We start from the raw sequence: 26821 nt of genomic DNA, 5'->3' as shown, positions 1-26821 counted from the left end.
AAGTAGGAAGAACAATATTTATCCACAGAACTTATACCAATTTTTCTCTCTTGTAGATGATAGTTTCAGGGCCCTTCCTTGTCCACACCTCTGCTTCAGTTCACATCTGCACATAAAGGTATCCTGACTACTGGGGCTCTTAGTAACAAGGCAGAGGAGAAATGGTGTCTGCTGCATATGAAATGCTGTTCCTACCTCCAGAGCCTCCATGATCCAAAAAGCCAGAAGAGCAACTCCAGCATCTAAACCAATGTGCAATACAAAGGGAACAACCTGCACTCCTCCCTGGAAGTCTACCTACCCATGCCCCATTCCCAGCATCCTGGCCAAGTGCTCCCACCCACGCCTGAATTCACCCCCCCGCCCACAGGTGCTGTACACAGAGGTGTAGATACAGGCCTTTGCAATACTCCTCCCTCCCCACTCTCTTCTCATCCAGACCTGCAGATCTTTCACCTCTCTCCATGCCTGCATGCCATACATTTCTTGGCACAGCAGCAGTTCATTTCACAGCGATGGGATATGCCCTGGAACACACCGGCCACTACTGCAGTTTTTTCTCATCTGTGAGGTGGCCTTTCATGCAATTGCCATTCTGATACACAGGGCTGGCCGCTTTCCTTCTGCACCACAGCACAGATTTGTAGAGAGCAAATCCAATAGCAGCCAGACATAGCAAGAGAAGAGCCAGTATGTCCAGGCAGAAGTACTCATACCAGGAGAGGTCGTAGACAGCCGGGCGAAGGAAGGGTGCCCCATCGTGCCGAAGGATGTACTCCAGCCAATACACTGTCCTGTTGAGAGCGTGCATTGGTCTGTCCAGGTGCAGGGCTGAGATGTGCTGGGCTGCTTTTCTGTAGCTGCAAGGGAAGATGACAAGACATTTACCTTTCAATAGAAACTTCATACTGAGAAGTGGCCTGAGACATCCAGTGATGCTTTCAAGTCCCAAATAATACCTTGGGAGAGGGGCAAGTTTCTCCCATTCTTCTTCTGAAACCACTCTGATGGCACTCGCCAGCTATGAAGGCACAAACCAGAGTGGATTTTTCTTTGTGTTTTGTTAATAACACTGAACAGTTTGGCTTGCAAGTACCTGTTCAGTGAGTTCATGTGTATGACACTTTCTGAGGGGAGTTTACACCCTAAGACCTCACCCAGCATCAAGCGAAAGTTATACACTTGATGAGTGGCCAAACCCTTCTAGGTACCAAACTGCAACACCTCTTAATAGGTAAGAAATGCAAAATATTTTCAAAATCAAGCTCTCAGAGAGCATTTCAAAAATCAGCAGTTGCACATGTCCCATTAGAAACCAGGAGCCCTGTGTCACTTTTCTGTTCCTGCTTCAGTTCTAGGAAAAAGCAGAGTATATGATTGACAGAAGGAGCAGATGGAGCATTACCTGCAGTTCCCTCTCTGTTTCTATAGAAAGTTTTTTGGACAAGTTCAGGGAGGTCCCAATGGGAGGCTGTGATCTCACTCTCCCTGATGACAGGGTGGCATTAAGAGGTCTCTTCCCCAGTAGCTCAGAAAACTTTCTAAGAACATTACAGTCAGACAGGACTAGATCACACTCCTTAAAAGCAAATGCTGGAGTATCTCCTCCTGTGCTGCATCTAAGGATTTTGAGGCACTGATACATCTGGTCAGCTGAGCAATGCTTGACACTGTGCTTGGTACAGAAGCCATCATAGGTGGTGTAGGGGTCAACACAAAGACACACTGGTTCCTACACACTGTCTGCACCAAGGAAGAGCTTGATGCTTCCAGATGCCTCACCTGGGGTCAGAGATGACGGTGATGACAGCCTGGTAAAGCTCCTCTTCTTTTAGTCTGCTCCAGTCCATGAGGATACCCATGCCCTTTGCCTGCACTCTGGTCATGATGTCAAACTGGTCCCCATAGAAAGGAAATCCCACCACTGGCACACCGTGATAAATTGCCTCAAATATACCATTCATCCCACAGTGGCTGACAAAAGCTTTCACATTGGGATGGCCTGCAGGTAAAGGAAGAGTAGCAAGTCAATGCCTTCCATGATGCAACATGGCTACCAGGGGTTCCTTAACACACAATGTTGATGTATGTTTAGAGAAAAACAGGCATGCTAAGCAGAGAGGATGTTAAGCAGAGAGGATTCCTTTGGGAATACATCTGGCTTTTTGCAGCCCAGCATTGCTGAGCAGAGCCTGGAGGAGAAGGGAGATAGGAGCCAAGCAGCTTCAAGCAGGTGTTTGATGAGGAACATGTTTTGTACAGATCAGACACACAAGAAGCAACAGACTTAGATCCACACAGGTGCTGCTATCCTTATGTGCCTTTGCTGTGGTTTGGGCTAAACTCCAGGGGTGTTGCTAGTGGCACACACATACACAGAACCCAGCCTTACCTAGCAGGTCATTCTGGGGCAGCCACCCCATCATCAGCGTATTCTCACCCAGGTTTCTTGGCTTCTGACCAAAATATCTGTGGGAGGAGACAGAGGAAGGGAAAAAAGGAGAAAAGAAACACAGAGAACAAGAGTAAATTCAATCAGATCAAGAAACAGAAAGCAGACTCTGTGATTTGAAATGAATCACCCCATAACATTGTTTTTCATCCAACTCAAGTGAAAATGAATCCCATTCCCTTTTCACCTCCACACCACCCTTTGCGGGAGGCGAGCAAATGCACCAGCCATCTTCTCCACCAAATCGCTTGGAAGAGCTCGGATCCCGATGCCAAAGGAGACAACAACAACACCTGCCTCTGCTGCTTCCACCCAGAGACGCAGACCCTGTGGGCAAAACACACACAGCTGCCTTGAAGTATTCTTCCAAAAAGGCCCTTCCCACTTTTGCCTCTGACAGAGGCAGTAGAAACTGTCCACAGAGAAGATGAAGCCAAATCCACCCAGAGCGCAAAGCAACACGGTTTTCACCAGGCAACGAACTCTAAAACCACTGTGGTTTTTGCACCCAGACAGGCAGAAATTACTTGAGCACCACCTGGTCTTGGGAGTTTGCAGGGAGGTGACCAAAACCTGCATTTCATGGCGTTATCTCCTGCGCTGGAGGTAACACAATTGGTCTTTGACAAGAAAGGTTCTGGAAACAGAGGCACCACATAGGAATAGCTAGGAGAGAAAGGGAAATTGTAGCAAAAAAAGGCAGGCTATTTTCCCATTACCACTAAGACAGGAGGCCTGTCAGGATCTCTAGATGTAAGCTGATACAAGAGACAAAACATCACACAGTCAGGAACAACTTTTTCCTGGAAAGTTCCTACAACTCTCCAATGTCAAAGGCTTCTGGAGGTGGCAGAAAGTCTTGCCATATTGACAGGAGACTTCTAACCATCCTTGATAGCTGCTTGCAGACAGCAGATTTAGTTTTTGATCACTGGACAGAAAGGTAGCTACAGATCCAGTAAAACTCATGGTCATTTGTCCTTCATTTAGAGGCTACCTATAATGCTACATGAGCAGGTCTGTATCTAGAACAGAGTCTGTACTTTTTTTAACCAAAGCCAGAAGGTAGTAGGGAGAAGAAATCAGCAACCACAGCTACTGTGAAGCAAACATGGACTATTCCCTCTTATGCCAGGCTGGGCTGAGTCTATTTCTCATTATGTCCTGCTTCAAGTTTCCCATGTATCTCAGTCAGGAGCATTTTAGGGAATTTTAATAAAACCCTATCTTTGAATATATATACTTCCTAAAATAAATATGCAGGAGAAAATGAATTCAAAAAAATGTCATTTGAAGAGAAAACTAAAGTGATTAATACAGAATATTAGTTGTATTTTAAAAGTTAGGGGATCAGAGTGCAAAAGAGTTACAACAGCGCATCTTAGTGTTATTCTCTGGGGATACTTCTCCTTTATTGTACGCTTCAGAGACTCATGCCTATCTTTTCAGAAATGCTTAGAGTGTGCTAAAACAATCCAAGAATCAAGAAGTTTACAATAGAGATATTTTAGCTTCTCCATTCTTTTGAGTTTTACATCCTTTGAGCAGTGCAACCACTGAAACTGCTACAGAAGAGAAAGTGCTGGTTTTCCTTTTCTAAATACAAGTATAATGACTCCTAAACCAGATGACTATGTTATCCATTATAATTGGGCCATAACATTTATCTTTCAGAAACAGCATTGAAGCTGCCAGGGAAGCATGGTTGACCACCAAATGTTCTCACTTTCTCTCAAATACAAATCTATATTTAACCAAGTCCTAAATAGAAGCAGTCAAAACCATAGTGTTTCAAATAGGAGGAAATAAGCATTTAATTACATTTCAAATGGGACATTCTTTAGGGCACACCTAGACCTACAGAGGCTCTCTCTTCTCCTGGCATCCCATGGTGTGGACACAGACATGCCTACCTGCTAGCATGACAGCCACCACCTACTGCAGGGCTCCAGACTTATCTCCATCATTCTTTCCTTAGGTGCCCTGGGATCTGTTCTGGAAGCTGTGAAGCACATGAGTAATGCCCTAACAAACAACTCCCTTCTTTATAAGGCAGGTGTGTACGTGGCCAGGTTGGACCAAGCCAGAGTTTTGCAAGAGCTGTGAGGCAGCCACCCTCTGACACAGCTTTCGGAGCACCCTACGTGCGTTTCATTACCTGCAGGCCGTGCCACATGGGCAAGGCTCATGTGCAGTCAGGCACATCTGAGAGATTCTTTTTAAGGCACCTGATCTCACTTCTTTTTTAACTGAAAAATATTGGTATCCACAGCATCAGTGAAGTTGCCATCAGAGATCTTGACAAGCCTCTAATAATTTGAAAGTTGAAATCTTATCTCTATTTCACACCCTTAGTCAGGACACCAGGACATCTTGACTGCCCAAGTTTTATTATTCAGGTTTATTTCCCCTCAATGTTTGTAAAAGTGGTAAGACAAGTCCTACTCTCTTCCAGTACTGTCTTCAGCCAGAGGCTTTAGGAGCTTGTTCCTCTGAATTTATTTCTGGAATGAGTAAGGCATAGGCTGGAGAAAGCCTTGAGAGAGTTTTCAGGACTGAATCTTGAGAAAAAGGGGTTAATACCCTGAAGTTTTTTACATTTTGGGATTCTGCACTCAATTTAATGAAGGAACAAGAAGAGCTCTCCTCTGTGGTTTCTTAAGACTACAAGCTCAAGGGCAGAAATGCTCTGTGAGAAATAGGATGAAGGAGGAAATTCTGGATTAACACATCAGTGATGAAACAAAGAAGATTAATTGTTCTTCCCATTCCCACTTTAGCACAGGAGCAAACAAACTATTCATTCTCAAGTCCCAGGGGCAGCACTTCCATCTTACAAACTCCACACACCATTTCACATGGTCAGTGAGGCCAAATCCCACTTCAGAGTGGCCCACTTAATTCTACATCCTCCCTGCAGTCTGACAACCTTCAGTGTTCCCTGTCTCACCGATACACCCACAAGCACCAAAACACAGCAGCTTTCCAGACACTTGGGGCTTCAGAACTTTTACAAGGTTCTCGCAGAGAAGATCTGTACTAAGTAGCCTCCCCAGCTGATGTGCAATCATAGATCAAAGCTTTCTTGCACTTACCACTGGAAGGGGCTTTGCAGGCTCAGCGAGGATCCCCCCTGTGAAAATGACATGGGGGAGCGTTGGACGGGGAAAGTCCAACACCACATCATTACAGAGGAAGAACAGACTGGTTCCATGAACAAGGTCCAACATGGATGTCTTGGGCTCCACACTATGCTTCTCCATGAGACGTTCAAACTTGGGCAGGATGACCAGTTTTGTAGCCACACGAGTGATTATGTAGACTAGGAGATTCCAAGTCCTACCAAAAAAGCCCATCCTGTCTGTCATCAGGGAGTTGAATTCAGGGACATAGGCAATGGGGGAGGTGGCACCAATCTCTGCTGGGAACCAGAAGCCAGTGGAAATCACAGCATATTTGATGTGTAGGATGTGGGCCAGGATAAATCCACACATCTCATTGGGGTCCACCAACAGCAGATCAAAGTGCTCCAGCTGGAGTTTCTGCAGAAGGGTAGAATTTTCCAGTACTAGGTCACAGTTTTCCAGGTACTTCTCCAAAAATGAAAACACCTCCAGGGAGGTCATCTTCCCTTGAAAGATACGCTTTATCTTCTCCTGCACCCAGGCATCTGCGCTCTCTGTGCTGAAGGTTCCCCAGTACCTCTGCACGCGGAAGCCGGGCAGGGAGGTCTCCACATCCCGACCTTCATGGAGTAGCAGCACAGGGTCATGGCCCCGGTCAGTCAGTGCCTCTGCCACCCGCATGAAGACTCTCAAGTGGCTGTCAAAGACTATGGTGGGCATGATCAGCACCTTGGCACAGTGAGATGGCTCCACAGTGAATGCAGTCACAAGGAAAAGAAGAGCAGCAGGGCACGGTAGCACCTTCATCATCTTCATCACTGCAAGGAGACAAACATGCCATTAATGCAGTATCTCTGTCATGCACTCAGTAATAACAGTTGGAATTGTAGCTGCAAGCCAGGACTTGTGAGCTGGGAAAGGAGAGCAGTCTGGTGTCCTTCACTGGGGAACATCCATCCCCATCCACTCTGCCTTGCCCTAAAAAAACCCCAACCAAACCAGAAACAATCCCACAAAAATACCCCAACAACCAAAGTCAGATATCAGGGGAGTTTTCCAGAAAATCTCTTCTCTGTGCTCCTAAGGCTCAAAAACTAGCAGACTGACTCACAGAGAGTTACTGAGGGGAGTGGCTGGAGGAGCTATGCTGGGTCACAGCACCAGCAGGGACACTTGGTGCTCAGTCCCTGTTTACCGCTATAGAACCAGCTCAGCAGGATTTTATTTTTATTTCTGTCCAGCCAGAACAGCTGGTTCTCTCTGAGGCCTTGATGTCTGTGCAAGCTCGCACGGAGGCCTGCAGAGCTTGGTGGAAATGCCATGAGGTATGCTCTGGCTTTAGCCCTCACATGGCTGGCAAGGCACTTTGCTCAGCACAAACAAGGCAGGAGCAAGTCCAGGTCACAGCAGGACCCACTAAGAGGAGCCACAATCCCAGAGAGCACAGCCACGGTCTGGATAGAGAGCTGCTCTAGTATGGATCAGTCATGGGAGGCTCTGGGGAAAGGGCTGGGAAAGGAAAGTGGGTGCCAGGATACTCATCCACTAGAAGGCAAACCCAGAAAGCAATCCCAGAGATGACATGCAACACCTGTGGCACACTGACGCCCCTTAGTCACACTCCTAAAGCCGTCATCCCCTCTGCAGTTTGGTGAAACACCCAAGATTTCTGTTGTGTAAGGGATGTTGCTACATCACTGGAAGCGAACGCGCCTCACCCACACCTAGCATTATTTTGGGAGAAGAACTATGTGATAATTATTTGGGAATAGTCAGAAGCAGAGTAGTTTTCTGAGAACCCAGTTCAGACATGCCAGGAAGCAGCAGTGGGAAGAGGAAGAAGTTACAATGGGAACAACTAGAAGTGGATTTTGGATGACCCCCACACACTAAGCCCCAGTGGGGCTGCAGGGATGTGGTAGAGTGGAATTTGGTACAAGATTTTCTGACAGCCCCTCTGGTAGTGCTTGATCAATTAAGAGATGGGAAAGAAAGTAATGGACAAGACTCTGCTAAATACAGTGTTCAGGCTGCCCTCAGCAGGCCTCTCTTTGGCTAAACTAAGCACATGAGAGTGAAGACATGGGAGAATAAAACTGCCCTATTCTTCCTCAAGTGCTTTCTTGTCCCATGTGGGGACAGGACATGGGAAAGAAACAGAGCAGCTGCTGGTTGGGACCCTCCCCTGTTTCAAAGGAGTTCTTGCTAGTGCTTGGACTCCCATCCTTCCTACCCAGGGTCAACTGTGTGGCTGTGCCTGCACGAGTGATAAGAAACACAAGAAAAGCTAACAGATACCAAGAGGGTAGCTGGACCCACAGAACAAGAGCTCCAGGAGAATATAGACAAAAGTGATGGGCTGGAAGGAAGAAAGCATAAGCTCTGCAAGGAAAGTAAGGATCTGCTCAGCATCCTGCCTCCCTAACACAGGAAACAGGCTGGCCTGTGACAAAGCATTGGTCACAACAGAGCTACAGCCCACAAAGCTGGTCTGGTACTCAGATTACTTGAGAGGCCCCAAGGGAACTTATCCTGCCCAACACCAGGGAAGGTAAAGCATTTAGTTATGACGTTCACAACAGATCCAGGAGCACATGCTGCTTCCAGGAAGCAGGGGAAGGATGGCAGCCATGTACTCCTGATCTCTGCTGGGATGGCAGGGAGTTAAGGACAGAAGCAGACATGGGCTTGTCCTGGGGAACCTAGTGGGTCATACATGCACATAAGTATGCCAAGAAGAGTAGAAGAGATTTCATTATGTAGGGTAGGGTGTTTTCTCATTGGGCAACAAGAAAAAAGATGAAGAAATAGTCCAGGTAAAAGGTATAGTTATTTAAAGAAAAAAAAGTCACCCATCTTCAACAAGGACTGTGCTCTGCCATGGACCTACATGCCAGACATTGCTGAGACCCTCAGCTCAGCCAAGACCCTCTGGGGACTATCAAAATCCAAATGACAAGTAAGGTGTCAATCTCAGCCCTCAGGTCAGGGGCACATGCTGACTCAGTGAGACTTGCAAACTGCTCTTGGTGGTTTCATCTCTTCCAAAACCAGGAGCAATCCCTAAAGGTGCTGGCTCAGGAACCTCTTCTCCCTGCCCAAGCAATAAGGGAGGCTGTAAATCTTGCTAAGATGTGAGAGGATGCCAGGCTGCAGGAAGAGACCTTTTTGCCTACTTCAGCTCAATACCACCAGAGATAATCTCTGCTCTGTCCATGCCCAGAAAGGTACCCTGGTCATAGCTTCAGCCCTAGAGCCGTGCTGGATACACCAGACACACCCCTGATTTTAGTGCTATTGGGATAAAACAAAGGCTACCAGCAAAAAGGGCATAAGGGCTTGTTCAGCAGCTAGTCATTGTTGAAGTCTCAGGTTGATGGCAAAGGGGAAGGAAGTCCCAGACCTAGACAAGGGCTAAATGGCCCAGTTTAGGGAAGGCTCAAAGTCCACCTGCTCACCTGGCTGGTTTACCTCTTACTAACACTGAACAAAAAAGCTGCTCCATGGGCTCTGCAGCAGGATCCTCCAGCCTGGGCAGCACAGGCTCAGCCCAGCTCTCTGGCTATGGGAGCTCAGCTACTGCAGACAGGTGGTCTTCAGAAATCTTCAAACACCTGGGCATGGGAATGTGATTCTCTGGGAAGGTGAATTCATGGCTTGTGCCTTGTCAGAGGTGCAAAATCCAGTAAATGACAAAAGGTAAATGACAGATTGCACACGAGGCCTGAGAGCAGAGTAGACAGAACCATCTCCTTGTTTGTGGTCTGGAAGTCCTAGGCTACATCACATAAATACTGCAAAAATAACCCTGCCACTGCAAGGGGAAGGCTTGTAAAGAGAGAATAGACCCTTCCCTGTTTTCATGACAAATGCTTGGCTGAGCCATGCCAGCTGGCTGATCTACACAGAGCAATGGACCTAACATCACAGTTAACACTGGCAGCCAGAGTAAGGGTTCAAGGGAACTGTTGGAAAAGCCCACACCACAAATGTTTTAAGTTTCACCACTGCAGCATTCAGGGCAGAGCAGGCACCTCAGTGGGAGCAGGACCTGGGAAAGTGAGACTGTCACAGCAAGCAGCAGCATCCCCCCTACCCTGCACAACTGTCCACCTCCAGCTGCTGGGAGATTGCTTTCAAAGCCACAGCAATGCATTAGTGCTGAAAAGTGAGGCAGCAGAAAGGGAGTAGAGAGGGCACAGTCCTCTGAAATGCCCCTGAGAAACCTCTTACTGGGCTGAAATTTGTCTCATGATTTTGCCCTGTTTAACATGTTTGACAGGGTATGGCTTTGGTATTGATGGAAAATTACACCAACCAACTTAAGTGAAATAACCAAACAGCCACAGCTCCAATTTAATTCAGGTGCCTTTTATTAGGCTGAAGTACTAAAACTTCTCACAGCAAGCAGTCAAGGCAAAGAACCCCACAAAGAAAGGGCTATGAGCAGGCTCAAATGTAAGGACTGCCATTTGTATCTCTCCCTCACTTTTTTATATTACCTAGTTCCTGCCCAGGACCTGGAGGCCTGTATACATGGGACTGAATTATTTCCTCTCCTGCATCCTAGTCTCTATGCAGCTCTTGCCCACAGTAATAAATGTTTTCACTGCAAACTCCTCAGGAGTTAACAAAGCAGCAGAATTAATTGAAAAGCAAAAGATATCTTCACCTGGATGCTCTAAACTCTTCCTGGAAAAAGATACTGAGATTTGCCTGTTCTGTTGGGTATGATCCAAAAAAAGCAGGATCATCTGCTACCATCACACTGATAACAGCCAGTCTAGCTGCAGCTAGTTTATGGAAGCCAAGACTGTGAAAGCAGGCAGGTATGCAGCTCCAAGAGCAACTTTGTCACTGCAGGAGGATGTTGCACTATAAGCAGGGCCTGCCCAGGGGAATCCCTTGTAAAAACCTAGAGGACACAATACTGTACAAAGCAAACAAAGCACAGGTGGAAATAGGGAAGTTTAACCATCAATCATATCCAGCCCAGTGCTTGGTGGGCTTCTGTGCTCTGGTTTTGGTTTATCACAGACTCTGACTTAACCAGAGTCACCTGGGTAAATTACAGTAACACTGAAACATTTATATTAGCACTATAGCATACTAATGTCAGAGTACACCAATACCAGCATTAGTATTTTAGTATAGAAAACAAAGATAAAGAAAAAAATCCCCTTCAGATATAAGCATCCCCTGGCAGTCTATATCCCTGAGGGTCTTTTAAAATGTTGTTTGCATACAGACTGAATAGGGTACAGATGGTCTGCTCAAAACAACATACCTTTCTAGCATTTTTCCTTTTACACACCCCACTACAAGCACAGAGAATGAAGGAAGCCAAAATCCCCAAAGGACCAAAGGGAACAATCACAGCAGTGATCAGGTAAGCATCAGAATGATTTATACCTTTCACCACATTGGTGCTACTGCTGCCATAAAACACCAGAAGTGATCTGGCTGATCTCTTTTGGACAATGATTGATGTAGTCCCCTAACAGTTCCTAACTTTTGGTACTTTGGACCATCTTCAGCATCCTTCCTGTCTCATTAGAGTTATATGGAGGAAGTTCTACAAGCAAGGTAGGAATCTGTGGGCTAGCAGGAGGGCTTGCCAGATGATAGATCACTGCCAGGGAGCCATGATACTAAAGGAAATACTGGTCCATAACAACTTAGAAAAGAAATAAAGATCTGGATCTCAGCTTGTCACAGTATTTGAAACTACACACATCTTCAAGTATTTGAAATTACACACACCTTGAGCTGGGGGATGGTGTCAGACACCACACATCTGCTTCCCCAGCTGGCCCCTCATCATACATTAAATCTGTCTAGGAAGTAAGTGATATTTCCCCCATTCAATATCCACAGGCTTCCTGTTTGCCTTCTGAAAGGAACAGAGATGGTTTGTGACACAGGGTGCTCTGCAATAACAAGTTCTTCCGGACAGCCTTTTTCTCTCGCTTTCAACATGGTTGCAAGACAGAGCAGCTGATGTGAGACTGTGTCCCTTGTGAGTGGTCTGAGGTCTGCCATGTGGAAGCGAGTCAGAACATTATTTGTAATCCCTGGATGAAAAAGAAAGAACAGCTTGGGGCCATTTCCAAATAGTCATGTGAGCCATAGACCTCAAAGTGAGAGCACATGACAGGGCAGAGCGTTATTTGGTCTTAAGAAGAATGTATGACACTCAAGTTATAAGTTCTTCAGACTGCAGAGAAAACTGGGAAGATAAAGGTGCACCAAACCTTAGGGAAGCAGTTAAGAGGAATGGGGAGGAAAAGAATCGTCCCATTAACTGCCTTGTCATTTCAGCTTCTTTCTGCAGAGATGCAGCACATTTAAAGAAAAGTTATTAAACACCCCAGAAGGTTGTGAAATCTTGTGTAGAAAGCTATGGGGACTGATAAAGTCCTGACAGACAAGTCTGATCACATTTGACAGAGTTACAGGAGTAGAGAAGCTAGGGGTGAGTCTTCTCTTCAATGAAACAATTTACGCCCTCACGTAAAAGAAACCCACAACCAAACCAAAGAGCTTCTTGGCTCTGAGCCCGCCAGAGGAATGAGACCTGGCTGAGCTGCCGTAAACAGAGGTTGAAGAGGGTTGCATAGGAAGAGGAGGCAGAACAGGAGATGGAAGATACTCCTGAGATGTAATCTTCTAAAGGAAGATGAAGCAAGTTACACAAAAGCGCTCTGAACGCGTGCCCGTGCCAAGGCTCCAGTCCTGCGCATTGAAGCAGATGCTGAACTCGCGCCTCGCTGGAGCAAGCCGGGCTACACACTCGCTTCCTGGTCCGGGCAGAGCCGGGACCAGGCTGACAGCCGAGACTTCAAACCGAGTCCCTGTCCCCGTCTCCCCTGCCGGGCAGAGCTCAGGTGCCATCAGCCCAGCCCAGCTCTACAGCGCTCACCCGGAGCGCAGCTGGCAGCCCCCGCCCGCGGCCACCCCGAGCCCCCGCCCGCGCATCGCACCGACCCCGCAGGCACGCCGCGGGGCCAAGGACCCTCCTTGCACGGCAGCCGGGCAGGACACGACAGCGGGGCAAGACACGGCAGCCCGGCAGGACACGGCAGCGGGACAGCGCCGCCGCTGCGGAGCCGAGCGGCCCCGCCGGGGGACACGCCGGCCGCAGCTCCTCCGGGCCGGCCGCCCCCGCCCTTCCGCCGCGGTGCCGGCACCCACCTGCAGCGAGTCCCGGTGGAGCGCGGCCCGAGCGAGAGGCGCGGCGGTGCGGGAAGTGGGAGGGAGGAGAGGGAGGAAGGGAGGGATGCAGCCGCCACCCGCCCGCCTTCCCCTTTCAAGCCGGCGGGCGCAGGTGGGGCCGGGAGGCGAAGCCCCGGCCCACGGGCCGCGCCCCGGGCCGAGCCGAGCCGAGCCCGGGGCTGTGGCACGAAGGCGGGGCGAGGGAGGGACGCGGTGGGCACAGAGAGCCGCACCCGCTGCCCCGGCAGCTCGACGGGCAGCGGGACAGCGCTGCAGTTTGTGACTCCAGCCCGGCCAGTGCATCTGATCGCCCTCAGAGCATCGCTCCAGTGACCGCTGCCCGGACACGCCCAGGGCCAGAACCCCCTTGAGAGGAGGGCAATCAGAACACGATAGTCAGGACAGCAAAAGGGAAAGGGCGGTGCACAGGGGAATCGGGATGTGAGGGACACTGTTCAGCACATACCAGACGGAGATGTCCTGTTGGTCCAGCTCCAGCACTAATAACAGCCGTAGCTGCACCACTGTTGCACAGGGAAACCAGGCCTCTACACCAGGACAGCAATAGAGCAGAGATGTAGGCTAAGTATGTCTAGCAGCTGCAAAATCTTGTGAAAGGACCAGTTTTTCCCAGGATTGTCAAGCATGTCACTTTGAGAGTCTCACAAATCATTTCCCACCCCAATGCTTGTTGCACTTGCTCAGTCAGGTGCTGATCTCCAGCAAGGCTAATGACATTCTTTGCATGCTGTGCTAGAACTTCAGACAGCATGACATCTTCTCCTACAGCATCATGTTCAAGGTGGAAGGCTGTGGCAAAGTGTGTTGGTTACAGAGGAAGACGGAGCCCAATGCATGTGGTGCATCATCCCACCCTTTGCAGAGAACCACAGTGCAAGAGGTAAAATTGAGCATTACAGCACTCAAGATCTCCACAAGGCTAGTTTCTTTTCCTTGCACACACAGAGGAAGAAATCTAAGGGGACACAAATCAGTTATTTTAACTAGATCTATACAGGGTTTTTCAGTTATGCCTATTCTTTCTTTTTTCTATATGCTGGTGCTTATACGGCCAACTACCATACAGCTGATTTGGCAGCAATATTTGAGAAGACCTGACGAGATTTTCTGATAGGAAGGGACTTGTGCAGCCTGTTTTTGATATAAGCTTCTACCATCTTACCCAAATTTCTCAGTCACTCACCAGCCAGCTGCTGGTAACATGTAACAGACCTTTTACTTCTGAAGGTCTGTTACATGTCCACAATCATTTAAGTAAGATGACAAGAAGTAGTTGTAGACAGATGTAGAGACAGTGCTGTTATCCCCAAACACTGGTACCCTCCCTTTTCCCACCCACTATCCCATATCTTTAACTACCAGATCCACTCAGACTACAAAGGCAGCAATCTTTATTTTCTGACACATAAATTCTCACATTTTATACTTTTTTAAAAACTTCAAAGCATAAAAGTATTTTCAAATGTAAGTTCCAGATAAAGAGAAAAAAGAGGGCAAATGACAAGAAAGATGATGTTCAAATCCCCATGCAGAAAATACTCTTTCCCACCTTCCTTTGGCCTCTAACCTTTACTTTCTTGTAATAACCATGGTCTCCTGGGCCCCTCTGCACTGTAGCCTTGAATCCAGGCCCCAGTGATTGTGCAAGCTGGGGGGGGGGAAGTCCTGAAAAACGCTCACTGGAAAAAGTTGCCACTCATGTACATGGGGGTGGCTCATCAAGTCTCATCCCAACCCTCAATTAGGTGACACTGCTTTGCACACAAACACAGCTTCCTGTAACAAGGCTCTTCTCATTGGCACCCTTTGGGGAGGGAATGGAAACATGGAAATCAGGCCCTGCACTACCTCTCAGTGGCTGGCAGCTTCATCACGTGGGGTAAGCATATTTCACAGCCCACTACTCCATTTCCCAAACATGCACCACCACTATTCACCTCATACTGGCTATGGGCTCAACCTACTGCTCCTCAAACTAGTTAACCTACCTAAGAGGGGGAATATTTTCTACCAGATGCAAGCTGCACCAAAGTAAGGAAGCAGTCACACAACTGAGTGAATGCAAGCCCACCCCTCAGTACACCATTATACTGTCACTTGCTCATGAAATCTCAGTTAAGGCTGCAAGTTTCTCAACTTCTTTGTGGCTGTCCATACTGAACATACACTTTTAGCTCGTACTTCAAACCTTACAGCACCAGGGTTTGCCCTAGTGCTAGGGGGAAACTGGCATTTTACTTCTTGAGAAGGATTTAACAGATGGAAAACAGATCAAAGACCAAGTGATCTAACTCAGAAATTTAAGGCATTAATGATACATTCACCTTGACTCCTAACAAGCTCCAGCTCACTGCTGGCAGTAAATGCAAGCTGGCACATTTTATGTTCAGACAGAAGGAGTAATGCCACTGCAGCCAGAGCCTCTGAAACAGTAACACTGCTTATCCACCTCTGCCTTTTTCTAAGAGACCTTAATCTCCTCAGTCTCCTTTTCCCTTCCCATCAAGTGGAACTTCACAACCGCCATGCAGTCAAGTTTCTGTAAAACTTCGCTCCCCAGCTCCACTAATGGAAGTGTTATTAGGAGTGCCACAGCAGTACTGTAGACCTTGGTCTTTCTGACAATAGCCCCCACCTTGCAACTGCAATCGATACTGTTACTCAGTTAATAAACCATGTTTAGAGACTGCTTCTCCAAGTACTCAGGTTAGTGGCCTCCACAGGAGTGCAAGGAAGAGGAAAGCAGGTATTTATTGCAAGGTGAAACCACAAAACAAAAGAGAAAAGGAACCCTGTCACACTACAAGGGTAAACTTGAAATGTCAAGTGGGGTTGGGGATTACAGCCAGAGCGCTCAAATCAGTTGTTCTTACAGTAACTAGTCAGAGGCAAGTGACAATACTTGCCGTTTCAAAGGTTTGAGAGTTAAACTGGCTGGAAAATAAATGGGAGGTTAAAATACAGGACAGTGATTTCTCTTGCTTCTAGTAGATGGGCAGGAAACCGAAAGTAAAAATCACTGCCAGCCTTTCAAAATAAGACTGTAGAAAATATAAGTCTTGGCAGCCACCCTAATGGTGCCAATAACACCAGCTTAAGGATGGTTTCAAATTAGGAGACTAAAATTAGAAATAAAACAGGGAAACATCCAAACATTCTCCCACATCCCTACACTGGAGCTGCCTGCCCCACAAGGGCCACGGGGAGGTAGCATTCCAGGCAGGTTTGACACCCATAATGTCCATATGCCCATCCCAGGTGTTCTGGTGAGCAGATGGTTTATGAACTCCAACATTCTCAGTCACTTTCAAACTTGACGGAATTGACTTGGGTTGATATAGTGCCCCCACGGTAGCTGCCTCGCTTTTTCTTTGTTTTCTCATGACGGAAAGATTTGCCTTTAGTGTATTTCAGGATGTTGTTAGCTTTCTCACCCCAGTCGCCAGCTGCTCCTTTCTGTGAGGAATGGAGGGGGGGAAAAGAAATTCAAGTCAGTACCCAAGAGAGTGAGGGCAATGCTCTGCACTTCCCCGTACCCAGCAAAGCCCAGCACATTGGCACAGGAGCTGATACCGCTCTCCCATGCGCCTCCTGGTGGAAGAAGGTCTCACCAAAACCACTCCCCAGAAGCACACCGAGGCTGCTCTGCAGTCATGTACTTCCAGAGACCGAGTGTTACCACTCCGGCACCACCTAGCCCTACCTTTGCTTCAAATGAGTTATCAGCCACACGGGCATCCACCTCAATCTCTTCTTCCCTTACGCGACGGAATGGAGAGGACGGCTGTTGAAAAAAAAAATGAGAAACAGTAATCACATACAAACACACAATGTTCCTTTAGTAACAACCTCCTTCCTTGCCCTGCAAATACAGAACCCTATTCACATCACCTCAATCTTTAAGTGTTTCTCAGATTCATCATTCTTTCCCCGCTTCAGATCAGACAGCTCAGGAGTGCTCCTGTGCAAGTATATCCAATCAGCTTTTGCCAGAATAATATGTTATGTGCACTCCCTAGGGTTCTCCAGAGGTTAGAGTACTTAAGGAGACAGCAAAATATAAATAATCCTGTGGGCCCAACCACCCAGAAAAACCCCTACTTGTTCAGAAGGCAGAGATGCCTTTTCAGCCAGCTGCCACAGTCCACCCTCACTCACCCGTTTCACCTTGGGAACTGTGTGTGGTGTTTTGGCTTTGATCTTTGCTTTTTTACTGTGTGGTGTTTCTGGCTCCTGAACATCTTCCCTCTTCTGTTTCTTCCCGACTGTGCCTGTTAGATGTACAGCAGCAGAACTTTAAAGGCAGTGTTGGGAGAAGTAATGGCTTCTGTTCCCCAGAAAGCAAACCCAATGCTGACACAGGTGTGAGAACTGGTGCGTGCATTACTTCACCCAGAAAACAGACTGCTGTACCAGACACTAAAAAATTCTGAGTCAGCAAGGACCTCCCCATCCTATCCTAATGGATAAAATTTTATGCAATAGGGTAGCCCTATATGAATGATTTTGCATACTTGACAGAGTTCTGTTAGCCAAAATTTGCCAGATTTTGGATTCATACCATAGGCACTTGCACACATTACTAGTGCATCATTAGTTGTTTCCCTTCTGGAGGGGTAAAGATTGAGATTGTGCACTGGGGCATCAACTGTGGTGTCACACTGCACACAGACAAGGTCCTCCAGCAGTCTGCTTTGCTGTCACTAAATCATGTGCACGCACAGATGGCAACTGGCAACAACTACACAGACATGTACTTCACATTACCACAAATTTCACTGTCAGCAACTATGCAATGCAGACAAAAAAGATCCCACCAAATTCAAAACTAGCCCTTCCCTCTTACTACTACACCAAATGCCACAAATCCACAGAGATTAGAATGAGTATTGTTTCAGAAAGTCTTCCATTCATGCTTAGCTCAGTAACACTGCCTGACAGACCCACTTCCCACATTGCTAGTAATACCTCCATTGACTTTTCCACTCTCTTCTTCAGAGCTGCTTTCACTGCTACTACTGCTGCCACCAGCTGGCTTAGACTTCGTGCTGTTTGCAGCTACTGCAGATGCTTTTGCTTTCTCTGTGGAGGCAGGGGCTTTAGAACCATTCTGCACCCCCTTCACTGCCTTTTTGAGCTTCCCATCCTCTTCACTGGAACTGTCTGATGAGCTGCTGCTACTACTAGAAGCAGCTGCCTTCTTCCCCACAGCTGCTCTTGCTGCCCCTGTAGATTTGGTGGCTGGTTTCCCTGCTGGCTTTTCTTCTTCACTGCTTGAGCTATCAGAGTCAGATGTGTCTGCTTTAGGAGCTGGAGTAGAAGGTTTGGACGGTGGCTTAGCCACTTTGCCAGCTGATTTAGCTGGAGGGCCTTTCTTCTTCTTCTCATCCTCAGAACTGCTGGAGCTGCTATCTGAATCAGAGCTACTTTGTGCTTTCTTTGTGGCAGCTGGTGACTTCTTTGCTGCAGGGGTTGGTGCTTTAGTTGTGGGCTTCACAGGAGCTGCCTTCTTGTCAGAACTATCAGAATCTAGAACGGAAAGAAAAAGAGCAATCAAGGCTAAGTCTCATTCCTTTAACACAAGGCTAGCATTCAGATTCAGTGTTGATACACAGTACACTTCATCATCTGCTTGAAACAACATTGCAATGGGTATTCCTGTCCAACTGCACCGTCAGACCCTGCCCAGAAACAGAAAGGTCTGAACAAGAACAACATGCAGGTAGAAATTCTTCTTCTCTCCCATCCCAGTACCTGAGCTGTCTGAGGAAGAACTGGAGTCTTTCTTTGCTTGTCCAGGCTTGACAACTACTTTTGCTGGCTTGGAAGTATTCTTTATCACAGGTTGTTTAGCAGGGAGCTTATTCCCTACCTTCTTTTTATCATCTTCAGAGCTAGAATCTAAAAAAACAAAAAAAAAGTTTTCAAGTTAATAGGCTTCATGTGCAAGTTACTTTAGTGGTAACATGTATGTAATTTATGGGTAAGTGAAAAGCAAAATGGCTTGTGGCTCAAGGCTGAGCCACTAGGTAACTGGCAAGCATCTGATGAACACCTGAACAGTCAAGGGACAGCATTCATTTTTCATACATCTTCTTTGTTGGGAGAAAGTGGAAAGAGTTTAAGCTGTTCACTAATGCATGCACAAGGAAGTAAATATTTGGAGAATGTAAGAGAAGAGGTACTGAATAAAGAACTTTTAGAGAAAGTACCAGTATCATTAAACCTGGGGAGAAGAAACATTGAAAAAAGCATCTATGTGGTAAGGGTCAGAAAAACCATATAAAAAATTAAGAGATAAAGTTGACAAAGCATACAAAGTGAGGCAGCAACACACAGTATCTCCTTTTAGCTAATTCTTCTACCAGATGAGATAGCAGTAGTTGAAAATGGAGACTCCTGAGTACAAATACACCTTTGTTTGTGCTACATGGATCTGGAATAAGAAACCTGATCTATTCCAGTATTTCTGAACACTTTAGCAACAGCAATCAAAAGCTTGACAAGTAGGTAACAAAACCAGAAACACAGAACAGCTGACACTCACTGGAGTGTCACACAACCTAATGCTAGGTCTAGCTGTCTGCAGACAGACTAGCAGCTGCTACCCAGTCTCTGCCATGCCAGCAGAGATGCTGAGACATGCCACAGGAGCATCCCGAACTCAGAGGGAAACTGTAGCACATAGGGAACTTACATGGGAAATACCAAACCTCAAACCTGGTTGACACAAGACACAAAGTACACTGCTCCCATTTCTAGGGTCACATCAGAAGAAGGGAGGCACCTTCTAAGTCTAGTTTGAACTTCATATGGTGATTACATTTTTATTTCAGATACTTCTCCAAATACAATGGAATAACAAACCCCAAAAATCTCAAGACAAAGATGCTCAAGAACAGTTTAACTATTAAATGTCTGTAAGAAACCTGATTGACAATTCCCTGCCCTTTCCATCCAGCAATGTGGAGACTTTTCTACACTTGCCAATGGTCTTGTCTCATGGTCACACTCCCCCTTGAATAGCAGGCTGCTGGTTTTCAATTTTATATCTTGCTAGTCATGAAGACTCTGAAGCTTTTAAGCTCATACACACTAAGGCTCTTAGATACACCACTATGGAGCAACTTGGCCAGTAAAAGTATTAACACAAAAGAATCAGAACTTGATTTCTTGAATTACCTGAGTCACTGTCAGAACTGGATTCAGCCTTCTTGGCAGTCACAGCTTTCTTCTGGGGAGCAGGGGTTGTTTTAGCTACTACTGCTTTGCCTGCAAAAGCAAGTTTAAAATTAATAAGCCACATCCACACCAAACCTTTGTCCCAAGATCCAAACCTGAGCAGGAGTGAAAAAGCTCCATTCTCAGTACACCAGCCACTCAGCCAGCCTACTGGAAGCCACGCAAGAACTTGGCGTATTCCCACTAAACTAGATCCCAATGACTTTTCAAATCAGCATGTGCAAATGCAACCTCACCACAGTTCAGATCCACAAGTTGTACGCAGCATTGTTTGGAATGCCTTCAAATTAGTCAGAAGCTTCCAGAAGAGCAAATAGCAACATAGAGCAAAGACAAATGGCTTTTTCAAGGAAGCCAAGACCTTGCAAAAACCTTGTTGGCACAAGGTAGTACTTCCCCTTCACCCTCTCCTTCTCACAACATACCTGCCTTTGAGGGCACCTGCTCTGCCTCATCACTACTGTCTGAAGAATCACTGCTCTCAGCCTTTTTTGCAGGAGCTTTAGCAAGGCCCTTCTTTGTCTTTGTCTGTGTTCCTTGAGGAGGTGGTACAGCACTGTATGGACCTATGAAGAGAAACACAGTATTCTGCATGATAAGAGAAACACAGATGCCTGCATGATAATGTGAGCAGCACAAGGTGTTTGTTATAGTTAGAATAAAGCACTTTTGCTATTCACTTCCATTTATTCCCCTTCTGTAGCTACATTCCAACACCAGCTTCTAATTTGAAAGATCATACCCACCCCATTGCTACCTCCTTGTTTCTACTGAGTTTAACTCTCCTGGGGTTCAGCTGACCCAACCATCTTTGCAGAAGTTTTCTCTGCACTTTTAGAAGAACAGGAGCTTGTCAGCAAACTTTTACAGAAAAAAAAATCAGATATGTCAATTTTTCATTGTTTTCATTTATTGTCTTCTCAAATAATCTGGTTAGAGAGTCAGACTGACCTTGATGATGACTGACCCTCTACTCAGATCAGCTCTCTACTGGAAGCCTAAAGGAATTATACCACACTGATCAGAGGCCTATTTAGCCCATCAGCTGGACTGCAACTGAATGGCCCTGGATACTTCACAAAAAAACCCTATTTAGTATTTTTTACGCACCAGATTTTGGTTTTTGTTTTGCAGGTGGCTTTTCATCATCTGAGCTGTCAGATGAGTCCTCACTGCTGGAACTTTCATTGGCACGTTTGGTTTTCCCTGGACATGCTTGAGTGGCTGCAGGTTTTGGCAGAGGTGATTTCTTGGGAACAGCCTTATCAAAAGAAATATACATTAAAAAAGGAAATTTCAGAAATCTTGTGGGGACAATTGGATCTTGTTTAATTCCATGGCTTACTTCAGAGCAAATTCTCAAGACAAAGGGAAGAAGATTAACAGAGATTCGCAAATGCAAATTTTAAGAAACACACGATTATCATTATCTTTCTAGCTCCTCTGCTATTGTTTTCTGCTCCATGAACCCCTAATGATGAATTCCTCTGGACAAAAGGGCAGAGGACTGACTGAAATTTACAACTGCCACATGATTAAAAACAACTATGATTATTCTTGTGTTGCAGGAAACATTTTTAAACACTTGCTAGTGGAAATCTCAAAGTAACAGCTAAACATGAAAGAGTCAGGCCAAAGCAACTTTATATAATCCAAAGCAACTTTATATAATGAGACACAACATGGTTAGGACACAAGATGTTCTCCTCCAAAGGAAGGAGCAGAGAAAGCAGTAAGGAGGTATTAGGGAAGAAAGCAGTACATGGAGAGATGCTAGCATAATTCCAGCAGACGAAGGAGAAGCAGGTGTAAGAGTTCTATTGAGCACAGCACGTGTAGTCTGTGCCTGCAAGATAATACCCAGTGTTACTAGACTTCTACACTGTTCATGAAGTTTTTCATAGTCTAATTTACCTTTTTTGGTGCAGCCTTTTCCTCATCAGAATCTTCACTGCTGCTGCTTTCTGCTTTTCCATTGACAACTTTGGTGGCTGCCTGGGCAGCTTTACTTCCTTTTGAGATAAGTAAAAAGGCACATTGCAAAACATACTATGTAGATGAGGGATAATAACATTGAGCAGTGAGTATCTCAGAGAAAAAAGAGCCACAGAAGCCGACAAAGCAGATTAAGTAGTATTGCTTTTGCAGTAGTACTGCAAGACTTTTGATTATCCTACTGCAACCTTAGAGAAAGTTTTCTGGAAACTGTTTTCTAGCTCATGGGAAGTTCCAAAACTAAAGGCTTAGTAAAGGTCTTCCCTGCTTTTTGAGGGGAAGACAATGGCAAATGCAAACAGTTATTCAAACAGTGTGGTGCTCAGGACCAGATGTTTTATTTGCATTCAGTTCTACACCTCTATGTCAGAAGAAACTAGACTGGAGTAGAATGGCAGTGAAAGCAGATTTTCAGACTGCTGTGTCAATACCTATGTCTTTGCATGTAGGTGCAGCCCCCAGCACTCCTCCCCTGCTTTTTTGATTTTGCACTTCACTCATGATACACAATAACAGGTACCTGATTTAGGTGTTGCTGGTTTTGGTGGTTGCTTCTTTGGTGCTCCTTCATCCGAGCTGCTTGAGTCAGAACTGGAACTCTCTGCTTTCTTCTGAGGCTGGATTTTGGTTCCAGCTGGCTTCACAACAGGTTTTGCACCTTTCTAAACAACAGCAGGAAAAACTGATTAACCCTCAAAGTCATGAAAAGCTGGACATATACACAGAGTGTAGAAACAGCTGTCTTTCACAGGAGTTACCATTTAGATTTGAAAACACCACTCTGCTTAGTGGTCAGAGTCTGAAAATCCTGGGATAAGTTTTGCTCTAGAAAACCTCCCAGAAATGCATTGGAAGCCTCCTTTGCACATCAGTCTTCAGTTTTGCCTCCTCAAAATGGGGCAGCTCTGAGGCTGGCACTGTTCTCTTCCCTCTACAGATCACACTAGCTTGAAGACTGAAAATACTGACTGGGCAACTCTAGCTGGTCTCCTCTAGTGTACAATGTTATCACTCTTCCTCCCCTGACATCATTCTTCCTTGCCTCCACTTCAAGACCATGACTGCAGCAAGAAAAAGCAAAGAGAAGATTCTCTTTTTACATAAAGACACACATATATACATATAAAGATCAAACTTATAGACCCGAATCTTTCTTTGCAAAGAAGGCAGTCTTAGGATAAAAAGCAAGGACCAGATTTGGATATGAAACAAAGGTGCAGGACAAAAAAAATAATTTTTCCTGGGACCAGTTCAAATTGCACTACAGAAATGTCCTTTTGCATTGTATCTGCAGCAGCATGGGCACTTCATAGTTCAGGACTAGTGAACCCAATATCTCATACAATTCTGTTGGTTAAATTTGCTATTATTCATCACCGTCAAACATGCATTAAGTAGCTGCTGGAAAGAAAAGCCAACCTTTGCTGACTTCTTCTCCTCCTCCGAGTCTGAATCATCACTGGAGTCCTCACTGCTGCTCTCTGCTGTCTTGGCTGCAGGAGCTGCTTTTGCTTTGGGCACAGCTGATGCTTTAGCTGCAAATAAGGGACAGCATATATTGATGACAAGTTAATTCACAATTGTCACGTACCTATATCCCACACTAGTGGGTATTAGGGCTAAAGGATATATTAAGGTCATCAAACCATGACTGAACACTGACTTTGTTTCTTGAGCAGTGGGTAGCAGACTGCTCCAAAATGGGTAAGCAAAAAGATAAAACCATTCTAGACTTTAGCTTTGTCACACACAAATTTAAGTGCAGACTTCTACCACCAAAAACGACAGCCCACAAAGAAAGAGCACCCCTCAAACTGAGATAATATTAGCTGGGTCTGCACAACTTCCAGCTTAAAGAAGCCTGCTGAACAAGTACAGGTGCTTGCAAAGAGAACCACTGCAATGTTGTGTTAAGGTTCCAGACGCCCAAATGTATTTTGGCCAAATCCATTTCCTGGTTACTGATTGCTTTTTAGTAATGTGGAGCAAAAAACAAAAAAAACACTTTTGTCTTATATTTACAACTGTCCTTATCAAACAAAAATCAGATCTAAGTTCAAATTCAGCTTTAGGATAGGCCAAGTTGAAGACATATTTTCTTTCTGTGTCTCTCCCTCTCCTCATTTATTTTTTCCCTCCTGCAAATCTACTCCTAGACACACACAACCTTGTGTACAGTGATTAATGAAAGCTACAAGAACAGTTGCAGACAAAATAGAAAAATAGAGCTCACCACACAGCAAAGTGCAGCACAGGGATGTATTTTTTGGTAGCACTAGTACACGAGCTCTAAAGGAAAAAGGGTAGCAACCTCACACAAGCAGCAGGTGAGTACAGATGCCTGGCTCTTCTCTGGAATAGCTAAAACCTTCCATGGGACACAAACTGCTGTGCCTAAATTTTAACAAGATACAGAGATCACCTTTAACTAAAATGAAGCTATCTTCCATGCCATGGGCAAAAGACCTGCCAAAATCGAGATCAGTCAATACAAGCCTAATCCCTGATAGCTGCTGAAAGGCCTCCCATGAGCTGCTGAAGCTGAGCTCTAAACTCACGTGAGAAGCCAGCGCCAAACACAGCCCCGGTGTGCACCAGGGCCGCGCACAAACCTACCAAGCTTCTTGGCCGGGGGTTTCTCATCCTCCTCGCTGGAGCTGTCACTGCTGCTGGCCGACGGCTTCCTCTTGGCCTGGGCGCCGTTCGGGACCAGCTTTCTCTTCTTGGCCGCTGGAGACCTGCGGGAGAAGGGCTGAGCGGGGCCTGGGGGCCGCGGGCCGGGCGGAGGGCCCCGCACCGCGAGGGCACTTACCGCAGCCAGTAGGTGAAGATGTCCAGCAGCGAGGCCGCGTTGGGGTCCTGCTCCTTCTAAAGCGAGAGAGGCCGCGTTAGTTAGTTAGTCAGTCGGTCGGTCGCTGATCCCCCGCCCGCTCCCCATTGCCCGCTCCCCGCTCACCGCCGCCGCCTCCCTGGCAAAGGCGCGGGCCGCGCCCTGGCAGCCGCTCTCGCGCAGGAACGCGAGCACGAGGGGGAACAGATCGCTGGGCACCGCGCGCCGCTCCGCCATGATGCACACGCCGACACGTGCTGCGCGCGCATGCGCTAACGCCTGCGTGCGTGCCTACGTGCGTGCTACGTACATGCCTGCGTGCGTGCGCGCGCGCGCCGCCGCGGCCCCGCCCCTGCCGCTGCCAAATTGCCCGCGCGGTGCCGCTCCGGGGCACTATGGCGGCGTGGGCTGGGAGCGGGAGGCTGCCCTTCTGGCGTGAGGGCATAGGCAGGGGGCTGCTCGGTGTTGGTACCTGCGCCAAGGCAACGTGCAGTGCCGAAAGGCTGCCTGTGGTGCAAAGGCAGGAGAGGGGCTGGGAGCCCGGCAGTGCCTACTCGGCTCTGGAAGTGGGAAGACTTAAACTGAAGTCCGCTTAAGCTTTACCAGCTTTCTCCTACTTGTAATGTGTTTTAAATCACCAAAAGGAGAATGCTGGGGGAAGGTTGGAGAGCAGGAGTTGGGTTGCTCTAGGGAGGAGAAGCAGCCGAGAGCTGTGGGCAGCCTCGTCGCTGGCAGAGCCCTCAGCGGCACGGTACGGCCCGGTCCGGTCCGGCCCCGCTTGGCTGCAGCGCGGCGGGCAGGGCTTGGCGCTGCCAGCGGCGTTCGCTGGTACTCAGGAAAATGGGCTGTGAAACAGCTGAAGCCATACAGGAACGTACTGAATACTCCTACTAAATCCTTTTATGTATGGAATAACATGAGACTGTTACAGAAAAGAAACTGCAGGAACTCATATTTCCTAGTTTTTGTAGTTTCCCTCTATGGCAACCTACAGCTGCAAGCTTTATCTGCAAAGCTCAGCAAACTTGTGCTTTTGCCTACATTGGAAAGGAAAAGATGCAGCTTTTGCTGGTAAACTGTGGTTACTTTAAGCCCGCTGTGTGAAGTAACTGCTGTGAGGAGCCAGGGAAATTACTGTGTTTGCTTCACTGGCTCGCTTTGCTTCTCCTCTGGTTAATAAGTATCTCCCTCTCCTGCCTGGCCTTTGCCAGTTAGGTCTGTGTGGCAGCTTCTCTTCAGAGGTGTGTGGCTCTCCGGGTGTGTTCCCTGTGTCGTGCCTGCAGCTGTCCGGATGACCTGGCAGGGAAAGCTGTTTTGTCCTTGTATTCCCCAAGACAGTATTGGGAGATCCTGGGATCTAAAACACAAGCAAATTCAAGAGATTTGTGTTACTGCTTGTGAATTCCTTTGTTCCCCTCACCTACTCCTCATAAGTCTTTTCAGTCCTCCCCTTGGCTGCCGTGTCTCTTTTGTTAAGGCTGCAGGGAGAGCTATGCATGGGATCTGTTTAACATTACAGTGACTAAACTGCCCCCAGCACTCAAGGTGAGGAGGCCACAGAGCAGAGTGGGACAAACCCCTCCCTTGCCCAGCTGGCCATGCTGTCCCTGATGGCCCCAGGACGTTCCTGGCTGCCAGGGCACTGCTGACTCATGTTCAGTTTGCCATCATCCAGGACCCCCAGGTCTGTTTCTGCAGCACTGCTCTCCAGCCTCTCATTTCCCAGCTCATCTCAGAAGAGAACATTTCCATTAGGGGTCTCTGGCCATTCCACTCTTTCCATAACCAAGAAAAAGTGAAGAGAGATAGCATTAGTATTCAAACTCTTACTCAATCCTTTCCTTGTTACTGGTTGTAAGTGCCTAGCAAAAAAAGCGTTGGCTCCAGAAAGAGCAATCAAGTCCTTTTCTTTGGACAGGGATAAGACAGACCCTTGAGAAT

The 26821-nt window shown here is 46.9% G+C and overlaps 2 protein-coding genes across 2 annotated transcripts; both read right to left on the bottom strand.

Annotated features, from left to right (window-relative positions):
* Positions 1 to 376: 376 nt before the first annotated feature.
* Positions 377 to 6393, bottom strand: LOC139595313 (2-hydroxyacylsphingosine 1-beta-galactosyltransferase-like). The gene is made up of 5 exons (XM_071438344.1): positions 5548 to 6393; positions 2640 to 2779; positions 2393 to 2469; positions 1783 to 2002; positions 377 to 860 (listed from the first exon to the last, which is right to left on the bottom strand). Exons 1-5 carry the CDS (start codon positions 6391 to 6393, stop codon positions 545 to 547), a joined length of 1599 nt encoding a protein of 532 aa, XP_071294445.1. The 3' UTR covers positions 377 to 544.
* Positions 6394 to 14181: 7788 nt separating this feature from the next.
* On the bottom strand, positions 14182 to 25162 carry NOLC1 (nucleolar and coiled-body phosphoprotein 1). The gene is made up of 14 exons (XM_071438992.1): positions 25007 to 25162; positions 24863 to 24918; positions 24667 to 24788; positions 23470 to 23585; positions 22571 to 22712; positions 21970 to 22067; positions 21166 to 21316; positions 20481 to 20621; positions 19996 to 20085; positions 18568 to 18714; positions 17782 to 18342; positions 16972 to 17084; positions 16517 to 16597; positions 14182 to 16269 (listed from the first exon to the last, which is right to left on the bottom strand). Exons 1-14 carry the CDS (start codon positions 25115 to 25117, stop codon positions 16111 to 16113), a joined length of 2088 nt encoding a protein of 695 aa, XP_071295093.1. The 5' UTR covers positions 25118 to 25162; the 3' UTR covers positions 14182 to 16110.
* Positions 25163 to 26821: the final 1659 nt, after the last annotated feature.

The sequence above is a fragment of the Agelaius tricolor genome, unplaced genomic scaffold (assembly GCF_023055355.1).
Source record: "Agelaius tricolor isolate 1412-34295 unplaced genomic scaffold, bAgeTri1.0.p SCAF_13, whole genome shotgun sequence".
Classification (NCBI taxonomy): Eukaryota; Metazoa; Chordata; class Aves; order Passeriformes; family Icteridae; genus Agelaius; species Agelaius tricolor.
Note: the sequence above shows the minus strand (reverse complement) of the source record. Positions and strands in the feature narration are given on the sequence as shown.